The sequence below is a fragment of the Hemitrygon akajei genome, chromosome 26 (genome assembly GCF_048418815.1).
Source record: "Hemitrygon akajei chromosome 26, sHemAka1.3, whole genome shotgun sequence".
NCBI lineage: Eukaryota > Metazoa > Chordata > Chondrichthyes > Myliobatiformes > Dasyatidae > Hemitrygon > Hemitrygon akajei.
In genome coordinates, this window is record NC_133149.1 from 45,062,504 (window position 1) to 45,082,816 (window position 20,313).

General features: G+C 41.3%; 1 protein-coding gene across 3 annotated transcripts in view; it reads left to right on the plus strand.

Annotated features, from left to right (window-relative positions):
• The window catches only part of LOC140716940 (NF-kappa-B inhibitor delta-like), a 240,151-nt gene that overhangs the window by 80,948 nt on the left and 138,890 nt on the right, over window positions 1-20,313 (plus strand). For all 3 annotated transcript variants that reach the window (XM_073030092.1, XM_073030090.1, XM_073030093.1), the window contains exons 3-4: window positions 12,064-12,106; window positions 17,640-17,926. In XM_073030092.1, the coding sequence (XP_072886193.1) occupies window positions 12,064-12,106; window positions 17,640-17,926 (330 nt within the window). The remainder of the gene's footprint in view (window positions 1-12,063; window positions 12,107-17,639; window positions 17,927-20,313) is intronic.

A 20,313-nucleotide genomic window follows, 5' to 3' on the forward strand; every position in this document is an offset into this window, starting at 1 on the left:
AAACAATTGATGCTCTAACCAATGACACTGCTCCTCATATGTCAAGCTTTTCATCCCTGGAAAAAGTCCTGTCGTTCTTCAACACCCACTCTAGAACTTTATATCCCTCCTAAAGTGTGGTGACACAACAACCCTTCATTCTGTGACACAGTCCTAGCATTATGAATTGCAGAACATGGCAAATACAGTACAACCAGAAGATTACAGCTTAAGTGCTGTTTTATTCCCCAACGGGCTTTATATTGATACAAATGTCAGTGTTATCTGTCTTTCAGTCACAGCAGTCCTGCTGGTTTGGTTGCATCATTTGAGATGTTTGGATAAATACATGGATGGAAGAGGTATGGAGGGCTATGGCCCATGTGTGGGTTGATGGAACTAGTTGGGCAGTGACTAGATGGGCTGAAGGACCTGTTTCTCCACTGTAGTGCTCTGTGACTATGCTGGCAAATTTGCTCAGTATGGCCACTAGATGGAGCATCTGACCTGAAATTGTTTCTGTGGAGGAGGGGCACATTGTCAAGCCGGAACCTGAGGCAGAGTTACTCCAGAGGACGGCAATATGCTTTAATTGCAAGCCGGTCTTTGTGGCACTTCGCAGCCAGATCGCGCAGAATCAAAGAACTCTACAGTGGTGACAAAGAGGCTGCAGATGCTGGAATGTGAAGCAAAATAATACAGGGTCTCAGCCCAAAATGGAGACTATTCCTTTGCCTCCACAACTGTTGCCTGACCTGCTCAGTGGAGGAATTTGACAGGTCAGGCCATGTTGTGGAGACAAAAGAATATGTATCATTTTGGGCTGAGACCCTGCATCAGGACTTGAAGTGTAGAGGGGAGATATCTGATCTATATTGAGGCTGTATAAGGCATTGGTCAGACCACATTTGGAGTATTGTGAGCAGAGTTGGACAGGCTCCTTATTTAAGCTGTGCTTGCAGCAGAAATTCTCATTGAAACCTACCAAACATTGAAAGGCCTAGATAGAGAGGATATGGAGGTGATGTTTCCTATGGTGGTGGAGTCAAGGACCAGAGGGTACAGCCTCAGAATAGAATGATATCCATTTAGAACAGAGGTGAGGAGGGATTTCTTTAGCCAAAGAGTGCTGAATCTGTGGAATTCATTGCCATGGATGGCTGTGGAGGCCAAGTCATTGAGTATATTTAAAACAGAAATTGATTGGTTCTTGGTTAGTCAGAGCATCAAAGGTTATGGGGAGAAGGCAGGAGAGTGGGGTTGAGAGGGATAATGAATCAGCCATGATGGAATGGAGGAACAGACTCGATGGGCTGAATGCTGCTGCTATGTGATGCGAGGAAAGGTCGATGAGCAGATGGAATCAAGTGGAGGCAATGAAGAGTGGGATTAGCAACAGAGGTCAGGAGGTGGAGGCAACAAATTGTGGAACTTGATCCAGAAAAGAAGATGTAGATTTGAACAAGGTGAGGGAAAGATTGTGGGCAGATGGAACACTTGGGGAACAGAGTAGGGGACTCAGTGGGGTGAGAGTGTGTGTGAAAAGCTGATCTAACTGGGTGGGAAAGGGGACAGAGCTGGAGTTGTGGTGGGCGTGGTGTTTGGAAAGGTGTTTGGGGCGTTTAGTGGAACTGAGTAGATTAGAATGGGGGAGAAAGGAAAAGAGGGAGAGCAGGTTGTTGGCGGAATCAGGGTCCAATATATTGAATTATAAACCACCCAGGCAGAAAATGAGGTGCTGTTCCACAAGTTACATACAGTGCTCTGTCATTCAAAAAGGTCACGGCACAATGAACACTACCCCATTATTCCATTTTTGCACATTTTATTTTTATTGTAATTTATAGTAATTTGTTCTGCCTTGTTCTGTACTGCTGCACAAAACAACACATTTCATGATTAATGTCAGTGACATTATATATAGAGAGGTGTATTACTGCGTGATGGGAACCTGACAGACCCCTATCATTCCCTCCAAATCAGGAGCATAGTAGCTGGAGGGTGTACCATCTACAAAATGCATTGCACTTTCTCACCCAGACTACACTGACAGCGCCTTCCTAAACCACAATCTCAGCTATTAGGGAGAAAGACAAAAAAGCATCAGGAAAACTGGAATATGACCACCCCTCACCAAACTTGGAACTATACCTTTCTTCCTTCATGCTCAGTGAGTCTAAACCCAGGAATTCCCAACCTAACTACAACGTGGGAGGACTGTCATAGTTCAAGAAGAAAGCTCATCACCACCTTCTCAATCACAGCTAGGCATGAAAGTTAAATGCAGGCATTGAAAGACGAACATCAAGTGCTGCTGGAACATCATCAACTCAGTGAAAGACGCTCTTCGGTTGGCCCTAAACTTGGTGTGCCGGCACATTGAGATGACCTTGGAGGAAAGCTGCCAAATGTCCCAGTCCAGGCTGCAGGAGTACGTGCTGAGGGACACACTGAAGCTCAAGGACTCAGTGGAGAAGGACCGCAGTGTCCGCTACTGGACAGGGAGGGACCGGGCTGGGTGAGGAAACCCTTCAATTATTGTATCATAGTAGTGAACTACTGCAGGGGGTCACGTGAGTGGCAGCGACACTGTTATTTTTAACATGCAGGGCAATCATTTTAATGTGATTGAAGGAATGTATAGGGGGGATGTTAGAGGTAAGTATTTTTACCCATGAAATACCCTGCCAGGGCAGGTACGTTAGGGACATTTAAGAGACTCTTAAATTGGCACATGGATGAAAGGACAATGGATGCCTATGTCAGAACGAAGAGTTAAATTGACCTTGGAGTACATTAATGGGTTGGCGCAACATCATGGGCCAAAGCACCTCTACTGTACTGAGTGTTCTATGTTTTACATTAACACATTGCTTATGAATATAAGAATGAGAAGGCATTACACGGTTTATTCTTGTACATATTTTTATTATGAATAAAGTTCATTTTGGATAAAACATTTAAAATAAATACTGGCATTACCAATGATACCACAGTTTTGCATTGCTCACATTTTCTTTTAATCATTGACTAGAGAGACACAGAAGGGAAATAAATTCAGAAAGTACCTAATTAGAGACAAAAATGTTGGCATTCATTGCAATGGTAAGAAATACTGATATGGGAGAACTTTTGCAACTGTTGAGGCCACACCTGCATACTGCCTTATGTTTTGGTTTCTTTGTTTAAGAAGGGATATTCTGTCAAAATATACAGCTCAGAGGAGGTTCATTTCACTAGTTTGTGGAATGAACGACATGGCTTATAAGGATTAAGGATCAAGGATCAACTTTATTTGCCATGGACACTCAGTGACCACATTATTAGGTACAGAAAGTACCTATACCTAATAAAGTGGCCACAAATTGCATGTTCATGGTCTTTTGCTACTGTAGCCCATCCACTTCAAGGTTTGATGTGTTGTGCATTTAGAGATGCTCTTCTACACACCACTGTTGTAACGTGTGGTTATTTAAGCTACTGTCACCTTCCTGTCAGCTTGAACCAGTCTGGCCATTCTCCTCTGACCTCTCTCATTAACAAGGTGTTTTCACCCACAGAACTGCCGCTCACTGGGTGTTTTTTCTTGTGTTTTTCACATTATTCTCTGTAAACTCCAGAGACTGTTGTGTGTGAAAATCCCAGGAGATCAGCAGTTCTGAGATACTCAAACCACCCTATCTGGCACCAACGATCATTCCATAGTCAAAGTCACTCAGATCACATTTCTTCCCCACTCTGATGTTTGGTCTGAATGACAATGGAACCTCTTGACACTGTCTGCATGTTTTTATGCATTGAGTTGCTGCCACGTGATTGGCTGATTAGATATTTGCATTAATGAGCAGGTGTACCTAATAAAGTGGCTACTGAGTGTGTATTACCATGTATTAGGAATTTGCTGTGATGTGTTTGTCAGGGTGTAACATGCAGTAAAAACATCAACGTTCAACAATTATAAAAAATAAAGATTTATATAAAATAAAGTTAGAGATTAATGTACAGACCTGGAATAAAATGTGCCAAGATATATAAATATTAATGTGTATTTACGTATAAGGAAAGGTCATGAGTGTTGAACTCATATTCACTAGTACAGAAGAATGAGAGGTGATATATTGAAACGCATGATCCTGAAGAGACATAACAGCATGAAAAGATGTTTGCTGTCATGGAGGAATCTGGAAAAGAGTATAATTTTACAGTAGGTGTTGCCAATTTAAAGCAGGCAGGAAAAGGAATATCATCTTTCAAATGGATGTAAATACTTGACTTTCTCAACTGCAGAAGCAGTGTTGACTGAGCAAGAGGACAGAAGCCAGCTATCAGAATTTTGGAGGGCCAAGGGTAATGGAAAGGAGGCCAAGTAAAGAGCAGCCACAACCTTTTTGAATGGTAAAGTAGGTACAAAGTGCCAATTGCCATCTCCTGCTTCTACACTGTATGTTCTTGTGTTCTGACAGATAGATGCTGGCGAAGTTAATGTCTACAGGTCAGTAGTTCAATGGACACATTGACCTGTAGAACAAAGAAGGGAATTCTATTTCAACAGATCTGCCACACTCATTAATCATGGATCATTGGTATGAGTTTGCAATTTATCAGAGTATTGACACACTACACAGCAGTCTGTACCCAAAGCACATTCAACATGGAACGATAAGGACCAAAGTTTAAAATCCAGTTCTTTAGAAGTCCAAGTATCTCCGATTTTTGAATGAGTTTTTAGAGTTTATAAAGTTTCATACTGCAGAATTTCTCACTGAAGATACAGGGAGATATCAGTAGAACAGGCAACTTAATCTGCAATCATTTCTGGATGATTTAGTTCCAGTTACAGAACCACTGGGAGTGCCCATTGGAATGTAAATTCAAATTATTTCATCCATATTGCTATCTGGTTCTGGACTGGATAAGATTAATCAGCTCCATTTATAGAGTCACAGAGTCATTAAAAAGTACAGCAGAGAAACAGGGCCTTCAGACCATCTAGTCAATGCCAAACCATTTAAAATGCTCCCATGGACCTGCACCGTGACCATAACTCTCTATACCCATCCATGTACCCATCCAAACTTCTCTTAAACATATAAATTGCGCTCACATTCACCACATGTGCTTTCAGCTCGTTCCACACTCTCACGACCCTCTGAGTGAAGAAGTTTGCCCTCGTGTTCCTCTTAAATTTTTCATCTTTCTCCCTTAACCCATGACCTCTGTTTGTACTCTCACCTAACCTCAGTGGAAAAAGCCTGCCTGTGTTTATCCTATTTATATCCCTCATAATTTTATATGCCTCTATCAAATCTCCACTCAATGTTCTACGTTCCAAGAAATGCAGTCCTAAACTATTCAATCTTTCCTTATAACTCAAGCCCTTCAGACCCAGCAACATCCTTGTAAATTTTCTCTGTACTCCTTCAATCTTAATTACATCTTCCCTGTAGGTAGAAGGCCAGACCTGCACACAGTACTCCAGATTAGGCCTTACCAGTGTTCTATACAACTTCAACATAACATTCCATCTCTTGTACTCAATACATTGATTTATGAAGGCCAAAATCTTTAACAACCCTATCTCCCTGTGACACCACTTTCAATGAATTATTGACCTGTATTCCCAGATCCCTTTGTTCTATCACACTCCGTTCACTGTGTAAGGCCTATACCCCTAATCTGCTAGGACAACCTCATGCCTTCTTTTATCCCTCCTGATTTCCTTCTTAAGTATTCTCTTGCATATCTTGTACTCCATAAGCATCTCATTTGTTCCTACCTGCCTATACCTGCTATGCACCTCCTTTTTTCATAACCGGGGCTCAATATCTCATGAAGACGAAGGTTCCCTACACTTGTTATCTTTACCTTTTTTTTCTGACAGGCACATACAAGCTTTGTACTCTGAAAATTTCACTTTTGAAGGCCTCCCACTTACCAAGGACACCTTTGCCATAAAACAGCCTATCCCAATCCACACTTGTTTGATCATTTCTGATACCATCAAAGCTGGCCTTTCTCCCATTTAGAATCTCAACCCACAGACCAGACCTAACTTTCTGCATATTTACTTTGAAACTAATGGCATTGTGATCACTAGATGCAAAGTGTTCCCCTACACAAACTTCTATCACCTGCACTGTCCAGTTCCCTAATAGCAGGTGAAATATCGCACATCCTCTCTTTGGAACTTGTATATACTGATAGAGGAAACTTTCCTGAACAGATTTGACAAACTCTATTCCATCTAGTCCTTTTACAGTATGGGATTCCCAGTCAATATGTGGAAAGTTAAAAACCACCTACTATAACAACCTTACGTTTCTTACAACAGTCAGCGATCTCTTTACAAATTTGTTCCTCTACGTCCCTTGGTCTGTCTGTAATATAACCCCATTAATGTGGTCATGCTTTTCTTATTTCTCAGTTCCACCCTGAATGCCTCACTGGTTGAGTTCTCCAGTCTGTCCTGACGGAGCACTGCAGTGACATTTTCCCTGACTAGTAACGCCACCCCTCCCCCTTTAATCCCTCCCACTCTGTCACATCTAAAACAACAGAACCCTGGGATATTGAGCAGCCTGTCCTGTCCCTCCTGCAACCAAGTCTCACTAACGGCTACTATGTCATAATTCCAGGTGTTGATCCATGCCCTGAGCTCATCCACGACACTTCTTGCATTGAAATATACACAGCTCAAGACCCTAGTTGCACCATGCTCAACCATTTGATTCCTGACTTTGTCTGAGGTCTTACCAACATCTGCCTCCACAACCTCTCCACTAACTGTTCTGGCACTCTGGTCCCCATTCCCCTGCAACTCCAGTTTAAACCCCACCATGCAGCATTAACAAACCTTCCCGCTAGGATATTAGTTCCCTCCAGTCAGGTGCAAACTGTCTCTTCTGTACAGGTCCCACCTCCCCTGGAAGAGAGACCAATGATCCAAAAATCTTATGCCCTTCCTCCTACACCAACTCCTTAGCCACATATTAAACTGTATAATCTTCCTATTTCTGGCCTCACTAGCACATGGCATGTGTAGAAATCCTGAAATCACAACCCTGGAGGTCCTACTCCTATCTCCCTGAATCCATTTTGCAGAACTTCATCACTCTTCCTACCTATATCATTGGTATCTACAGGGACCATGACCTTTGGCTGCTCACCCTCCCACTTAAGAATGCTGAGGACTCAATCTAAAATGTCCCTGACCCTGGCATCCAGAGGCAACATACATAAGAACATAAGAAATAGGAGCAGGAGTAGGCCATCCGACCCATCGAGCCTGCTCCACCATTCAATAAGATCATGGCTGATCTGTCCGTAAACTTAGCTCCATCTACCTGCCTTTTTTCCATAACCCTTAATTTCCTTACAATGTAAAAATCTATCTAACTGTATCTTAAATATATTTAGTGAAGAAGCCTCAACTGCTTCCCTGGGCAGAGAATTCCACAGATTCACCACTCTCTGGGATAAACAGTTTCTCCTCATCTCCGTACTAAATCTTCTCCCCTGAATCTTGAGGCAATGTCCTTTAGTTCTAGTCTCACCTACCAATTGAAACAACTTTCCTACTTCTATCTTATCTATCCCTTTCAAAACTTTGTATGTTTCTATAAGATCCCCTCTCATTCTTCTGAACTCCAGAGAGTACAGTCCCAGGCGACTCAATCTCTCCTCATAGGTTAACCCCTTCATCCCTGGAATCAACCTGAACATCCTCTGCACTGCCTCCAAAGCCAGTATATCCTTCCTCAAGTATGTAGACCAGAACAGCACCAGTACACAAGGTGCAGCCTCACCAGTATCCTGTATAGTTGCAGCATGACCTCCCTGCTCTTGAATTCAATCCCTCAGGCAATGAAGGCCAACATTCTGTTTGCCTTCTTAATAACCTGTTGCACCTGCAAGCCAACTTTTTGTGATTCATGCACAAGCACTCCCAAGTCCCTCTGCACAACAGCATGCTGCAATCTTTCACCATTTAAATAATAATCTTCTTTTCTCTTATTCCTTCCAAAGTGGATGATCTCGCATTTACCAACATTGTATTCCATCTGCCAGACCTTGGCCACTCACTTAACCTATCTATATCCCTCTGCAGACTCTCCACATCCTCTGTACAATTTGCTTTTCCACTCAGTTCAGTTTCATCAGCAAATTTTGCTATGCTACACTACAGGAATCTCATTCTTGTCCATAGAACCTCTGTTCTAATTCCCCTAAAACTGAAGCAGTTTCTTCCCCCATCTTCCCCCTTCTCATCTGAGTCACAGATGCAGACTCAGTGCCAGAGACCCAACTACCGTGACTTCTCTCTGTTCAATCATCCCCCCCAAAGACAGTACCCAAAGTGATACACCTGTTGTGGAGGGGGATGGCCACAGGGGTACTCTGCACTGGCTCCTTAACCCCTTTCCCCTTCCTGACTGTCACCCAGTTTCCTGTGTCCTACACCTTGGGTGTAACTACCTCTCTGTCTGTCCTATCTATCATGCCCTCAGCCTCTTGAATGACGTGGCGTTTATCCAGTTCCAGCTCCAACACTTCTCAAGGGTGTAGTCATCAATGACACTGAAGGTCTTCCTGCCTTCCCATATCCTGCAAGAGGAGCATTCCACTATCCTGTCTGGCATCTCTACTTTACTACCTGAGCAAATATAAAGAAGGAAAAACAATAAATAAGCTGTGGGGGAGGGGAAGCTCTACCCACAGTTTATCACTTTCACTGACTAAAGCCTTTTCCTTGCTGAAGCCTCAAAATCCCACTCTAACTCTGGCCACTTGAACAATGGCCGCTCTGTTTGCCCCTCCCTTACCTTAATTTCTTCTTGCCAATCAATCCTAAATGCTGATTGGCCACTGTTCAAGGCTCCAAACTGCCGCAAATTGCTGACTTTTCTACTCAGTTGACAAAGTTGAGTGAACTATGTCTCTCGGGCTTCCGATCTCTCCAATTGACCGCTGCTCAAAACTCCAAATTGCCATGAGTCACTGCCTTTCTTACTCAGTTGGTGAACCTGAGTGAACAAGCCTTCTCAGGCTTCCTATCTTCGATTTGCCACTGCTCAAAGCTCCAAACTGCCGCAAGTTGCTGCCTTGTCTTCGCAATCGGTAATTAGCTGCTGTTGAAAGCTCCAAACTGCCGCAAATCGCTGTCTTTTCTACTTAATTGACTAAGTTGAGTGAACTACGTCTTCTCAAGCTTTCGATCTCTTTGACTGGGCGCTGCTCAAAGCTCCAAACTGGCGCAAACCTTTTCTACTCCATCGGCAAACTCGAGTGAACTACATCTTCTCAGGCTTTCAATCTCTCTGATTGGGCACTATCATGGACCATAATAATGCAGAGCAGATAAATATTCTACAAGTGCTTCCCTGACTCTGGCTATGTATATGTTGTAGAGTTGTCCATTTTGTCCCAACCATAAGCATTCTGGATCAATTTATCTCTGGTGGCATGGCAGCGTAGTGGTTAGTGTAAAGCTTTACAATCAGGGTTCAATTCTTTCCACTGTCTGTTTGGAGTTTGGACATTCTCCCCATGACCAAATGAGTTTCCTTCAGGTGCTCCGGTTTCCTCTCAAAGGCATACGGGTTAGGGTTAGTGAGTTGTGGGTATGCTAAGTAGGTGCTAAATGCGAGATGACACTTGTGGGCTGTCACCAGCACAATCCTCACTGATTTGAGATGCTGCAAACGGCATATTTCACTGTATGTTTCGATGTACATGTGACAAATAGAACTAATCTTTCTTTAAATCTTTAAATGCCCACTGAATATGTTGACTGAGAATGGAAACAAAAATTAGGTTCACCTTAAGACTGCAGAGCAGATGGGTATGAGTTGCAGAGAGTGGATGGTGGATGGATTATGGAAAGAAAGCAGGAATTAAATGCTTTCATTTTATCAATTACTTCAATCTCCTTGAGTTTGTTGGTATTCATTTTATTGAAATTACCTGGAAAATCCCTCTAAAGCTTTCAAGAAAACTCCAAAAGAATAAAGTTACTAGATTACTTTTCCAAGTAGAGTTTTGCCTCTTTTTATTTAGTTGACTTTTCTCAAGGGATCGTGTATTTGGAGTAGATGATGGTACATGGAGGTTGAATTGTATTTGGGCATCTAGATCTCTACTTTGTTTTGGGATATTTATATAACTGTCAGAGCTTGCAGTGGTATCAGCATTTCAACATGGGAAACATGACAAGATATGTTGCTACAGTGAAATGGTGTTTACTTAAAGTAGCAAGCAATAGGGGAGGTGACTTAAGAGCTAAGCTTTAAAGTGGTTCAAGGAAATATTTCCATTGCTCAGATATCTGAAGCATGGAAAATATGTGATGGAGCACATACAAAAGGTGAAGGAATGAAAAGTGATTAAAGGGCTTTCAGACTGGAAGAGTTTGTAAAATGGCTGGGCCACGGAGTATTCTGATAATATTGATAAGAGTTCTGGATATTAAAATTATTGGAATAGCTATCAAGGAACACAAATAATGTGCATCAAAGATTGTACAGGTTTAGACAACAGAGTGTTGAACAAACTCAGGCTTATGAAGTGGGCAGCATTCTAGCATCAGTGACCCCGGTTCAATTCCTGCCACTGTCTGTAAGGAGTTTGTACATTTTCCCTGTGACTGCGTGGGTTTCCTCCCACATTCCAAAGACAAATGAGTTAATATAAGTATGTTGTAGGAATGCTATGTTGGTGCCAGAAGCATGGTGACACTTGCCTCACAAAATTGTCAAGACAAGCAATGCATTTCACTACATGTTTTGTTGTACATGTGACAAATAAAGCTAATCTAAATCTAAATCTCTACCTAAACCAGGTAGGGAATATTGGAATTTAGTCTGAATGTAGTGAAAATATGAAAGATTGTAAGCTAAGGAACAGAGAGAGAGAAGCTAAATTAGAGAGATGGATATTGTAATAGAAAGCATACAGGGTTGGAAGAATATCTCAAGGTCAAATTGGACTCATATTACAAGCAGTCATTCTAAGACAGTAAGCAGGGAGTGGGATGGAATCATTGACAACAGAATGAAGTCTCTAACAGGATCAAAGTGAATGGTTTCTGTACAGGACATTCAGGACAGAAATCCAGCAACACGGAGTGGAAGGAAATGATGGTGAGGCTGAGTTGGGTGTTGCCATTGTGGACCTGGAGTCCACATAATTGATAACATTGTCTCTTATTCCACATTCACATTGCAAGTTTTCATCCTGGAACATACCAACAGGACAAGTATTGTGAAAGTGCTTGGACAGTCAATAGAGAATATTTGTTGGGAGCAAAAGTGAAAGTCAAAGTAAAATTTGTTATCAAAGTACATACTGTATGTGTTAGTGTGTACTGCCACCAGATTCATTTTCCAGCAGGCATTTACAGCAAAGTCGAGAAATGCAATAGAACTTGTGAAAAGCTATATATAAACAAAGACTGATAAACAACCAATGCGCAAAAGAAGAAAAATTGTGTAAACATTAATAAGATAATAATATTGGGAACTAGAGTTGTAAAAAATCATTGAAAGGGAGTCAGTGTTGAGTTATGGTGAGTGAAGCTGTCCAAGCCAGTTCAAAAAAGCTGATGGTTGTAGGATAATAACTGTTCCTGAACCTGGTGGTGTGGGACCTAAGGCTTCTGTACCTCCTGCCCAAAGGGTAGTAGTGACATGAGAGCATGTCCTGGACGATGGAGGTCGGTACTGATAGATACTGCTTTCCTGTGGCATGCTCTATAGAAATCAATATATGACCCAAAGGCACCAATTTTATATTTTTCCTAAAAAAATTCCCAAACATGATAATCATGTCATGATTCCCATTGGCCTTAGTGAATATTTTCTCCTCGGATCTCCTGCACTGTTCTTCAGAAGTTTGAGTGTTTGACTTGAGATGGAATGCTTTGTGAGCACCACTCTGCTCTGATATTATACTTAGCAGACCATTATTTTGAATTCTTTGCAGATGAAAAATGATACTAATTGCACTTCTGAGATCAAAATAGCTTGTATTTACAGCAACAATATTTGTTATAATTTTTCTAATTGTGTATATTTTTATGTCAAGCAGATGGTTTTGCCACATCTCTCAATGACATGCTATTCGCAAATAGGTAAGATCTAAGGTACATATTTATTGCATAAACAGTATAATCTTGACAGCAAGAAGCTCTAAATAGTTAAGTTACCTACATACAGTAATCCATTGTTTGTCCATTTAAAACTGGCATTGCAGTTATCATCAAAGAAAACTCGTCAATCTAGTGTTAGTTCTTTTGTGTTTATGCCAAGTATTTTGACAAAAAACGGTAACTAAAGTTCATTATCATTCACTTTCCTCTGAATTGACAGTCAGTGAATTGAATACATTTCAACTCATTTTATTACCAGACACAAGATGAACATAGACAGGTACATGGATAGGAAAGGTTGAAAGGGATATGGCCCAAAGGCAGACAAATGGAACTAGCTTACAGCGCAATCTCGATACAAGGGCTAGCAGGTGCAAAAGGACCTATATGACTCGATAGTACTGTGTTAAGTAAAATCTAAAATTAAGTCTCCTTTCATTGCTTATTGGGACTCCGACATTATCGCTGTACTGGGTAATGGACTGCTTTTGTGGGAAGGAAGGACATCTAGATACTGTCCATTGTCTTGACCAAGTTTTTCTCAAGTTCTTGCAACTAACAAAGTGAGGAACCTTTCAGGCATAGATTCATTGGGCAGAGGCTTGCATAAAATTGAAATGGAGCCATTCTCTTCTCCCATGGTCCTTCTTCTTCAGCACTTCACCCCTTTTCCACTTATCACCTTCTAGCTTCTCACTTCATTCCCCCTCCCCTCCCCACCTGGCTTCACCTATCACTTTCTTACTTATACTCCTTCCTCTCCTCCAACCTTCTTATTCGGGCATCTTCCCTCTTCTTTTCTAGTTGTGAAGAAGGGTCTCAGCCTGAAATCGCAACTGTTTACTCTTTTCCATAGATGCTGCCTGACCTGCTGAGTTCCTCCATCATTGTGTGTGTGTTAATCTGTAGAGTTTCTTATTTCTTATGGAGGCTGAGGATTTCTTTGGCTAATGGGAATACTGCAGAAAGAAGCAAACTGAGACCTGATGCAGAGATGTAGTAGCATGGAGGTGGCACAGGAGATTCAAGAGAAGTATAATAATATTCTAACTTCATAAGAGAATATTTTACAATGGGAAAGTATTATTGGTGTTAAGATAGTCTCTTGGGTTAGCTTTAATAATCTAAGGAGGAATTAGAAAGGAATTTCCTCAAATGTTAATGCCAAAATTAGCTCACGATGTACTTCTCAGGGGTCGGGTGGTTTCAGGTCAGGTAGAATGTGGCACGTGAGGTATGGTATCAGCAGTTCTCTGATCTTATGCCCATATATTGCTCTGCATTTAGAGTGGATACCAACACTTATTACTAAAACTAATAAATTCTCCTTAAAAGTTAGAAACATAACACTCACTGACTGGACCATGCTTTTGATTCTTTTAAGCTTTCATTAAATGTTTTAAAATATTTTAATGTATTTTATGCCCATCACAATGATGATGTGTATTGTCTCCAATGAAATGTACTCATTCCATAATCTGCATGTAAGGACAGTAATTAATTATCCAGAGGCTCTGTGCATTGATCATGAGATACATGGTCAATCCTGTCATAGCAGCAATTATTATTTTTTTAGAATTTAAGGCAAGTTGATATTAGTACCAAATTATGGGGAGAAGGCAGGAAACTGGGGTTGAGAGGGATAATAAAGCAGCCATGATAGAATGACGGGCTGGATGGTCCAATTCTTCTCCTTTGTTTCATGGTCTTAAAATCATACAATTGTCATGATATAGATGGAGTTCATTCAGACCAGTGCTTTCCATGCAGCCTCTAAACCCAAATCTATTTTTGTTTGAAATCCCTGACCGACTGTTTCAACCACCGTTACAGACAGTGAATTCCAATTCATAACCAGTCTTTGCATATTCTTCTTGTGCCACTCTTCCCATTCCAGTTTCCTTTTGCCAATGGAACAGTGATTTTTTACATAACCAGGCTAAACCTTGAACACTTACAACAAATCTCTTCTGAACCATTTCAAAGGTATTTGGACGGGTACGTGGATAGGAAACTCCAAAGAGCAAATAAGCTGAGGAAAGAGCTCAGGCTTTTGTGTCTAACCTTGCAGATAAAATCCAATGTAACACACACAAAATGCTGGAGGAACTCAGCAGGTCAGGTGGCATCTATGGAAAAGAGCAAACAGTCGACTTATTGGCTGAGACTCTTCAACAGGCTCGGAAAGAAAGGGTGCTGAAGCTGGAGTAAGAAGGTGGGGGGAGGGAAGGAGCACAATCTGGCATGGGATAGGTGAGACCCGGTGAGGGAGGAGATGGGTGGGTGGGGGATGAGGGTTGAAGTGAAACTCTGGGAGATGATATCTGGAAAAGGGAAAGGGATGAAGAAGGAATCTGATAGGAGAGGAGAATAGACCATGGGAAAAAGGAAAGGAGCTAAAATTCAAAGTTCCTGGAACTATTCTAGTCAATCTCTTTGGCAGTGTTTATATTCTTTCTAAAATGTGTTCAACAAAAATGAATACAATTCTCCATTTCTGGCATAACTAGTATTTTATAAAGATTTTCCTCATTTTTTACTCTGTGCCTCTATTTATAATTCTCTGAATCCCATTATTTTTGTTGATCATTCACTTAACATGCTCTTCCACTTACAAAGGTTTGTGCATCTGTAGATGCAGGTCCCTCTACTCATGAATACACTTTAAAACTGTAGCATCTAGCCCATGTTTTCTCTGCACAATCTTCTGCTAACATATATTATTTTGTACTTCTGTATGTTATATTTCATCTGCCCAATTTCCCATCCAATTGACATCTTATTGCAGAATATTACTGTGCTCTTCAACAGTTTAATACCGCTTCAAGCATGGAGCCATTTGAGATATTTTAATTTTATGATATACAAGTTAACAATGCATGTCAAAATAGAGCATGGTCCCAACACTGATTCCTTCAGTTTACCACCCTCCCAGGACTGAAGCCAGAAACACTGGACAGCAAATTTTTTTGAATGTGGTGCTTCCTCAGAAGTTCTTTTTGTGTTCATGATAGACCATGTAAAGCTGAAAACAAATATAATTTCAGACTACTTATATCAAGTAAGAATTTGGAGAAACACAAAATTAACTTTTATCGAATATAATGCATTTGATTTCATTCTGGTGCTGACACATTGCAACAGTTCAACTAAGCTAAAACTGTTTTGTTGATGATTTTCATTTGTACTCCGTGTCTGAGGCCTCTCGCTTAAGTGTCCAACAATAATCAGCCAGCATTGATGGATCCCAGTTGCCCTGATACCGTTTCTCCATGACCGCAATGTTCTGGTGAAACCTCTCATCATGCTTGGCATTGACAGCGCCAAGATTTGCAGGGAAGATGTCTAAATGGGAATGCAGAAAATGAATCTTTAGTGACATGTTGGACTTCATGGTTGTGTATGCTTGAAGCATGTTTACAACTAGCTGCACATAGTTTGGTGCTCTGTAGTTGCCAAGAAAATTTTCAACAACATCCTTCAATGCAATTTTCTCCAGTCCCACTCAAAGTCCTTCAATTGCCTGTCATTGATGACCCATCCTGTTTGATTTGTGGACCAACAAAAATGTCTTCCTTAGTCTTGGCATCAGTTATTCTGGGAAACATCTGTCTCAAATCCTTCATGGAAATGTTTGTGCCTGGCGACAGCAGATTCCATCCTTGCAGCCTTGAACCCAGTAATTCTGTTTTTGCCTTTGACAAACCCAAGTCTCTGACCAGGTCATTTAACTCAGATTTAGTTATCAGATGAGGGTTACTCAACATAAAGGGTTCACACTCTGTATCAGTATCAGTGTTGTTTTTCATTGCTGCCTTGTGCATCGTGGCATCTCCGTCTGCCCCCTCTAGACTCCATGTCTCTGGTGGCTTTGGTCCTGAAAGACTATCGTCACGCGATGCAGGTCTCGTGGCTGAAGGGAGATTGGGGTATTCAATGGATTTCAGAGAAACCAGACCCCACACTGGTCAGACAGAAGGAGCAGTCTGTCACATGATCCTTCTGCTCTCACCGTATCATCAGGACAGCAAACGGCATTGATCTCCAAGTACCTCTGAGCTGAGCTCTAAGATCAACCGTGCATGTTGCGCAAAAACTGTGAGGAGCCCAGCCTTTGTCTTGGTCGCCAATTCTAATAAGAGGAGTCATGCTCCATCATTGAAATTTAAGTGTATACTCACCACAAATATAACAGAAGGTATCGCAGCTGTTGCAATATTGGCGAGACATTTTGCTATCACAAATACTTCTGAAGATACAATTACTTTATTATAATGAGTACACACAATATGCTATGTGCGTAGAGCATGCGCATCAACCTGATCGCAAACGTATATACAAGAAAACGCAATGTATAGAATGGTGTGTGCGTGATGTTTTTATAGCCGTTCTAAAACCTGTCCTGCCACGCAGCATCCACCCTGCCTAAGCATGTCCAGGCATTCCTGGACAAGATGGAAAACTTTTCGACTTACGTTGTGGGCAACATTTTAATTGATTAGATTGTGAACTGAAATAACAAATATAGGCAATTTTAAAAAAGGTGCACAATAGGAATATTTCATGGTGATTTTCATAATCAGCACCCCAAAATCCATAAGGTACACACAAAACTATTCAGGAAGCAAAATCTTTGTTGTCCAGTGTAATTGGTGAACAGAAAATACAGGAAATGCTCAACACATCAGGCAGGAGCTACGAAGAGAGAAAGAATGTTAGCATTCCATCAACCTTTCATCAAGCTGGCGGAAGCTAGGAATGAAGAAAGATATATGCTGCAGGAAAAGAGGGAAGTAGGGAGACAACAAACAAGAAAGTATGTAACAAATCCCTACTTTATTCTTCCATATCACTGTAGCTTCCCTTTTGTTCTTTCATTCTCCCTATACTTTCTTTGTCCCATAACAGATGCATATCCAGTTTTGTTGGAAGTTTATTGTCCAGAAATGTTAATTGTCTTCCACTCTTCAGGTCAATGCTGTACTTACTGGTAATTTCCAAATTTTTTTTATAAAGAGCTTGCTTTTCATGGACAACACACACACAAAACGCTGGAGGAACTCAGCAGGTCAGGCAGCAACTATGAAGGGAAATAAACAGTTAACATTTCAGGCTGAGACCATTCATTGGTCAGCATTTTGTGTTTGTTGCAAAAGATTTCCAGCATCTGCAGAATCACTTGTGACTCCACTTTGCTTTCATGGTTTTGGAGCAGCTTCATTTCAAAAATAAAATCATTAATAATTAAAAATAATAGAATATTTGGGACATTTAAGATACTTAGATAGGCACATGGATGATAGAAAATTGTAGAGCTATGTAGGAGGGAAAGGTTAGATTGATCTTAGAGTAGGATTATGAGCTGAAGGGCCTGTGCTGTGCTGTAATATTCTGTGTAATTTTACAAAACAGAATCTGTAATATATGGAAAGTTTATTGCTACCAAAGTTCACTTCTGATCAATGCTGAGAAGTATGTGTTTTTAATTTTCTTGGCTATTTTTGACAACCTTTAGGACATCCTGTGTTCCATGAGACAGATGTTTCTTCATCATCGGTACAACATGCTGAGGAGGGTACCTACCACACTACATGGCTGCCGCAGCCGTCCTCCACTAACCTACAGCCAATACCACAGTGGTCGCCTTGCCCCAATTACACCTCACATGATGCGGTAAACTCATCTTATGTGCAAGATGTCTGCATGCAACCTGCGTGTCCCAGCTACGCAATGATGGGACCCCCTTCACTGATGTCTTACGGCTCCCAGCCACTGCTCAGCAACTTCGGAGTGAACTGCCAGGTAGGATATGTCTGGAACCACTTTTAATGTCTTGCCAAATTCAGCCTATTTTTCAATATTATTCAAAGTTCAAAGAAAATTCATTATCAACATGCATAATTGTCACCATATACAACAGTGAGATTCATTTCTTGCAGGCACTCACAATAAATAGAAGCAACACAATAGAATCAATGAAAGACCTCACCCAAAAGGATGGACAACCAATATGCAAAAGACAACAAACATGCAAATACAAATAATAATAATAACAACAACAACAACAACAACAACAACAACAACAACAACAACAGTAATAAATAAATAAATAAATAAATAAATAGCGAGAACATGAGATGAAGAGTCCTTGAAAGTGAGTCCATAGGTTGTGGGAACAGTTCAGTGATGGGGTGAGTGAAGTTGAGTGAATTTATCCCCTCTGGTTCAAGAGTCCGATGGCTAAGAGGTAATAACTGTTCCTGAACCTGCTGGTGTGGGTCCTGAGGCTCCTGTACCTCCTTCCCAAGGGCAGCAGTGAGAAGAGAGCGTGGTCTGGGTGATGGTGGTCCTTGATGATGGATGATGCTTTCTTGAGCAGCGCTCCTTGTGAATGTGCTTACTGTTGGCAAGAGTTTTGCCTATGATGCCTAAGAGTACTTGGTACGACCACCTCTTTAGGAAGTAGATTTCAGCCTTCAGCCATCCTCTATGTGAAAAAAAAGTTCCTCTCGTATCTCCTCCAAACCTCCTCCCATTCACCGAGCTGATTTTGGAAAGCAGTTCTATTCCTGCAAGTTGCAGATCTGGTTTTCAGTACCTAGATGATCAGTGTCAGCCTCAGGCAGAAGAAGAGGAACAAGTTCATTGAGCCTGCTTCTCCATTCATTTAGGTAGCTCACTAGTAGGGTTATTGTCCTAATAGTTCCACTCTGTCAGACTAAACATGGAGTAAATATTAGAGTCAAAGAGTCATAGAGCACTACAGCACAGAAACAGGCCCTTCAGCCCATCTAGTCCATGCTGAACTGTAATTCTGCCTAGTCCCATTGACTCACACCTGGATCATAGCTCTTCATACCCCTCCCATACATGTGATTATCTAAAGTTCTCTTAAAAGTTGCAGTCAAGTCTCACTACCCTCTGAGTGAAGAAATTCACTCTCAGGTTCCCCTTAAACATTTCACCCTTCACCTTAACCTATGACCTCTAGTTCTCGTCTCACTCAACCACAGTGGAAAATGCCTGTTTGATTTTACCCTATCTATACCACTCATAATTTTGTTTACCTGTATCAAATCTCCCCTCAATCTCCTACACTCCAAGGAAGAATGTCCTAAACTATTCAACCTTTCTCTATAACTCAGGTCTTCAAGTCCCAGCAGCATCCTTGTAAATTTTCTCCATACTCTTTCACTCTTTTTGACATGTTGAACATAGAAACATAGAAAACCTACAGCACAATACAGGCCTTTTGGCCCACAAATCTGTGCCGAACATGTACCTTTAGAAATTACCTAGGGTTACCCATAGCCCTCTATTTTTCTGAGCTCCATGTACCTGTACAGGAGTCTCTTAAAAGACCCTATTGTTTCTGCCTCCACCAACGTTGCTGGCAGCCCATTCCACGCACTCACCACTCTCTGTGTAAAAATGTTACCCCTGACATCTCCTCCAACCTACTTCCAAGCACCTTAAAGCTGTGCCCTCTCGTACTAGTCATTTCAGCCCTGGGAAAAAACCTCTGACTATCCACATGATAGTCAAGAAAGGGAGTAGAGATAGCCCAGGAAATTATAGACCAGTGAGTCTGACTTCAGTGGTTGGTAAGTTGATGGAGAAGATCCTGAGAGGCAGGATTTATGAACATTTAGAGAGGTATAAGGAATAGTCAGCATGGCTTTGTCAAGGGCAGGTAGTGCTTTATGAGCCTGATTGAACTTTTAAAGGATATGACTAATCATATTGATGAAGGTAGAGCAGTAGATGTAGTGTACATGGATTTCAGCAAGGCATTTGATAAGATACCCCATGCAAGGCTTATTGGAGGCATTGGATCCAAGAGGACATTGCTTTGTGAATCCAGAATTGGCTTGCCCACAGAAGGCAACAAGTGGTTGTAGACGGGTCATATTCTGCATGGAGGTCGGTGACCAGTGGAGTGCCTCAGGGATCTGTTCTGGGACCCCTACTCTTTGTTATTTTTATTACTGACCTGGGTGAGGAAGTGGAGGAATGGGTTAGTAAATTTGCTGATGACACAAAGGTTGAAGGTGTTGTAGATAGTGTGGAGGAATGCAAAACTGGGCTGAGAAGTGGCAGATGGAATTCAACCCAGATAAGTGTGAGGTGGTTCATTTTGGTAGGTCAAATATGCTGGCAGAATATAGTATTAATGGTAAGACTCTTGG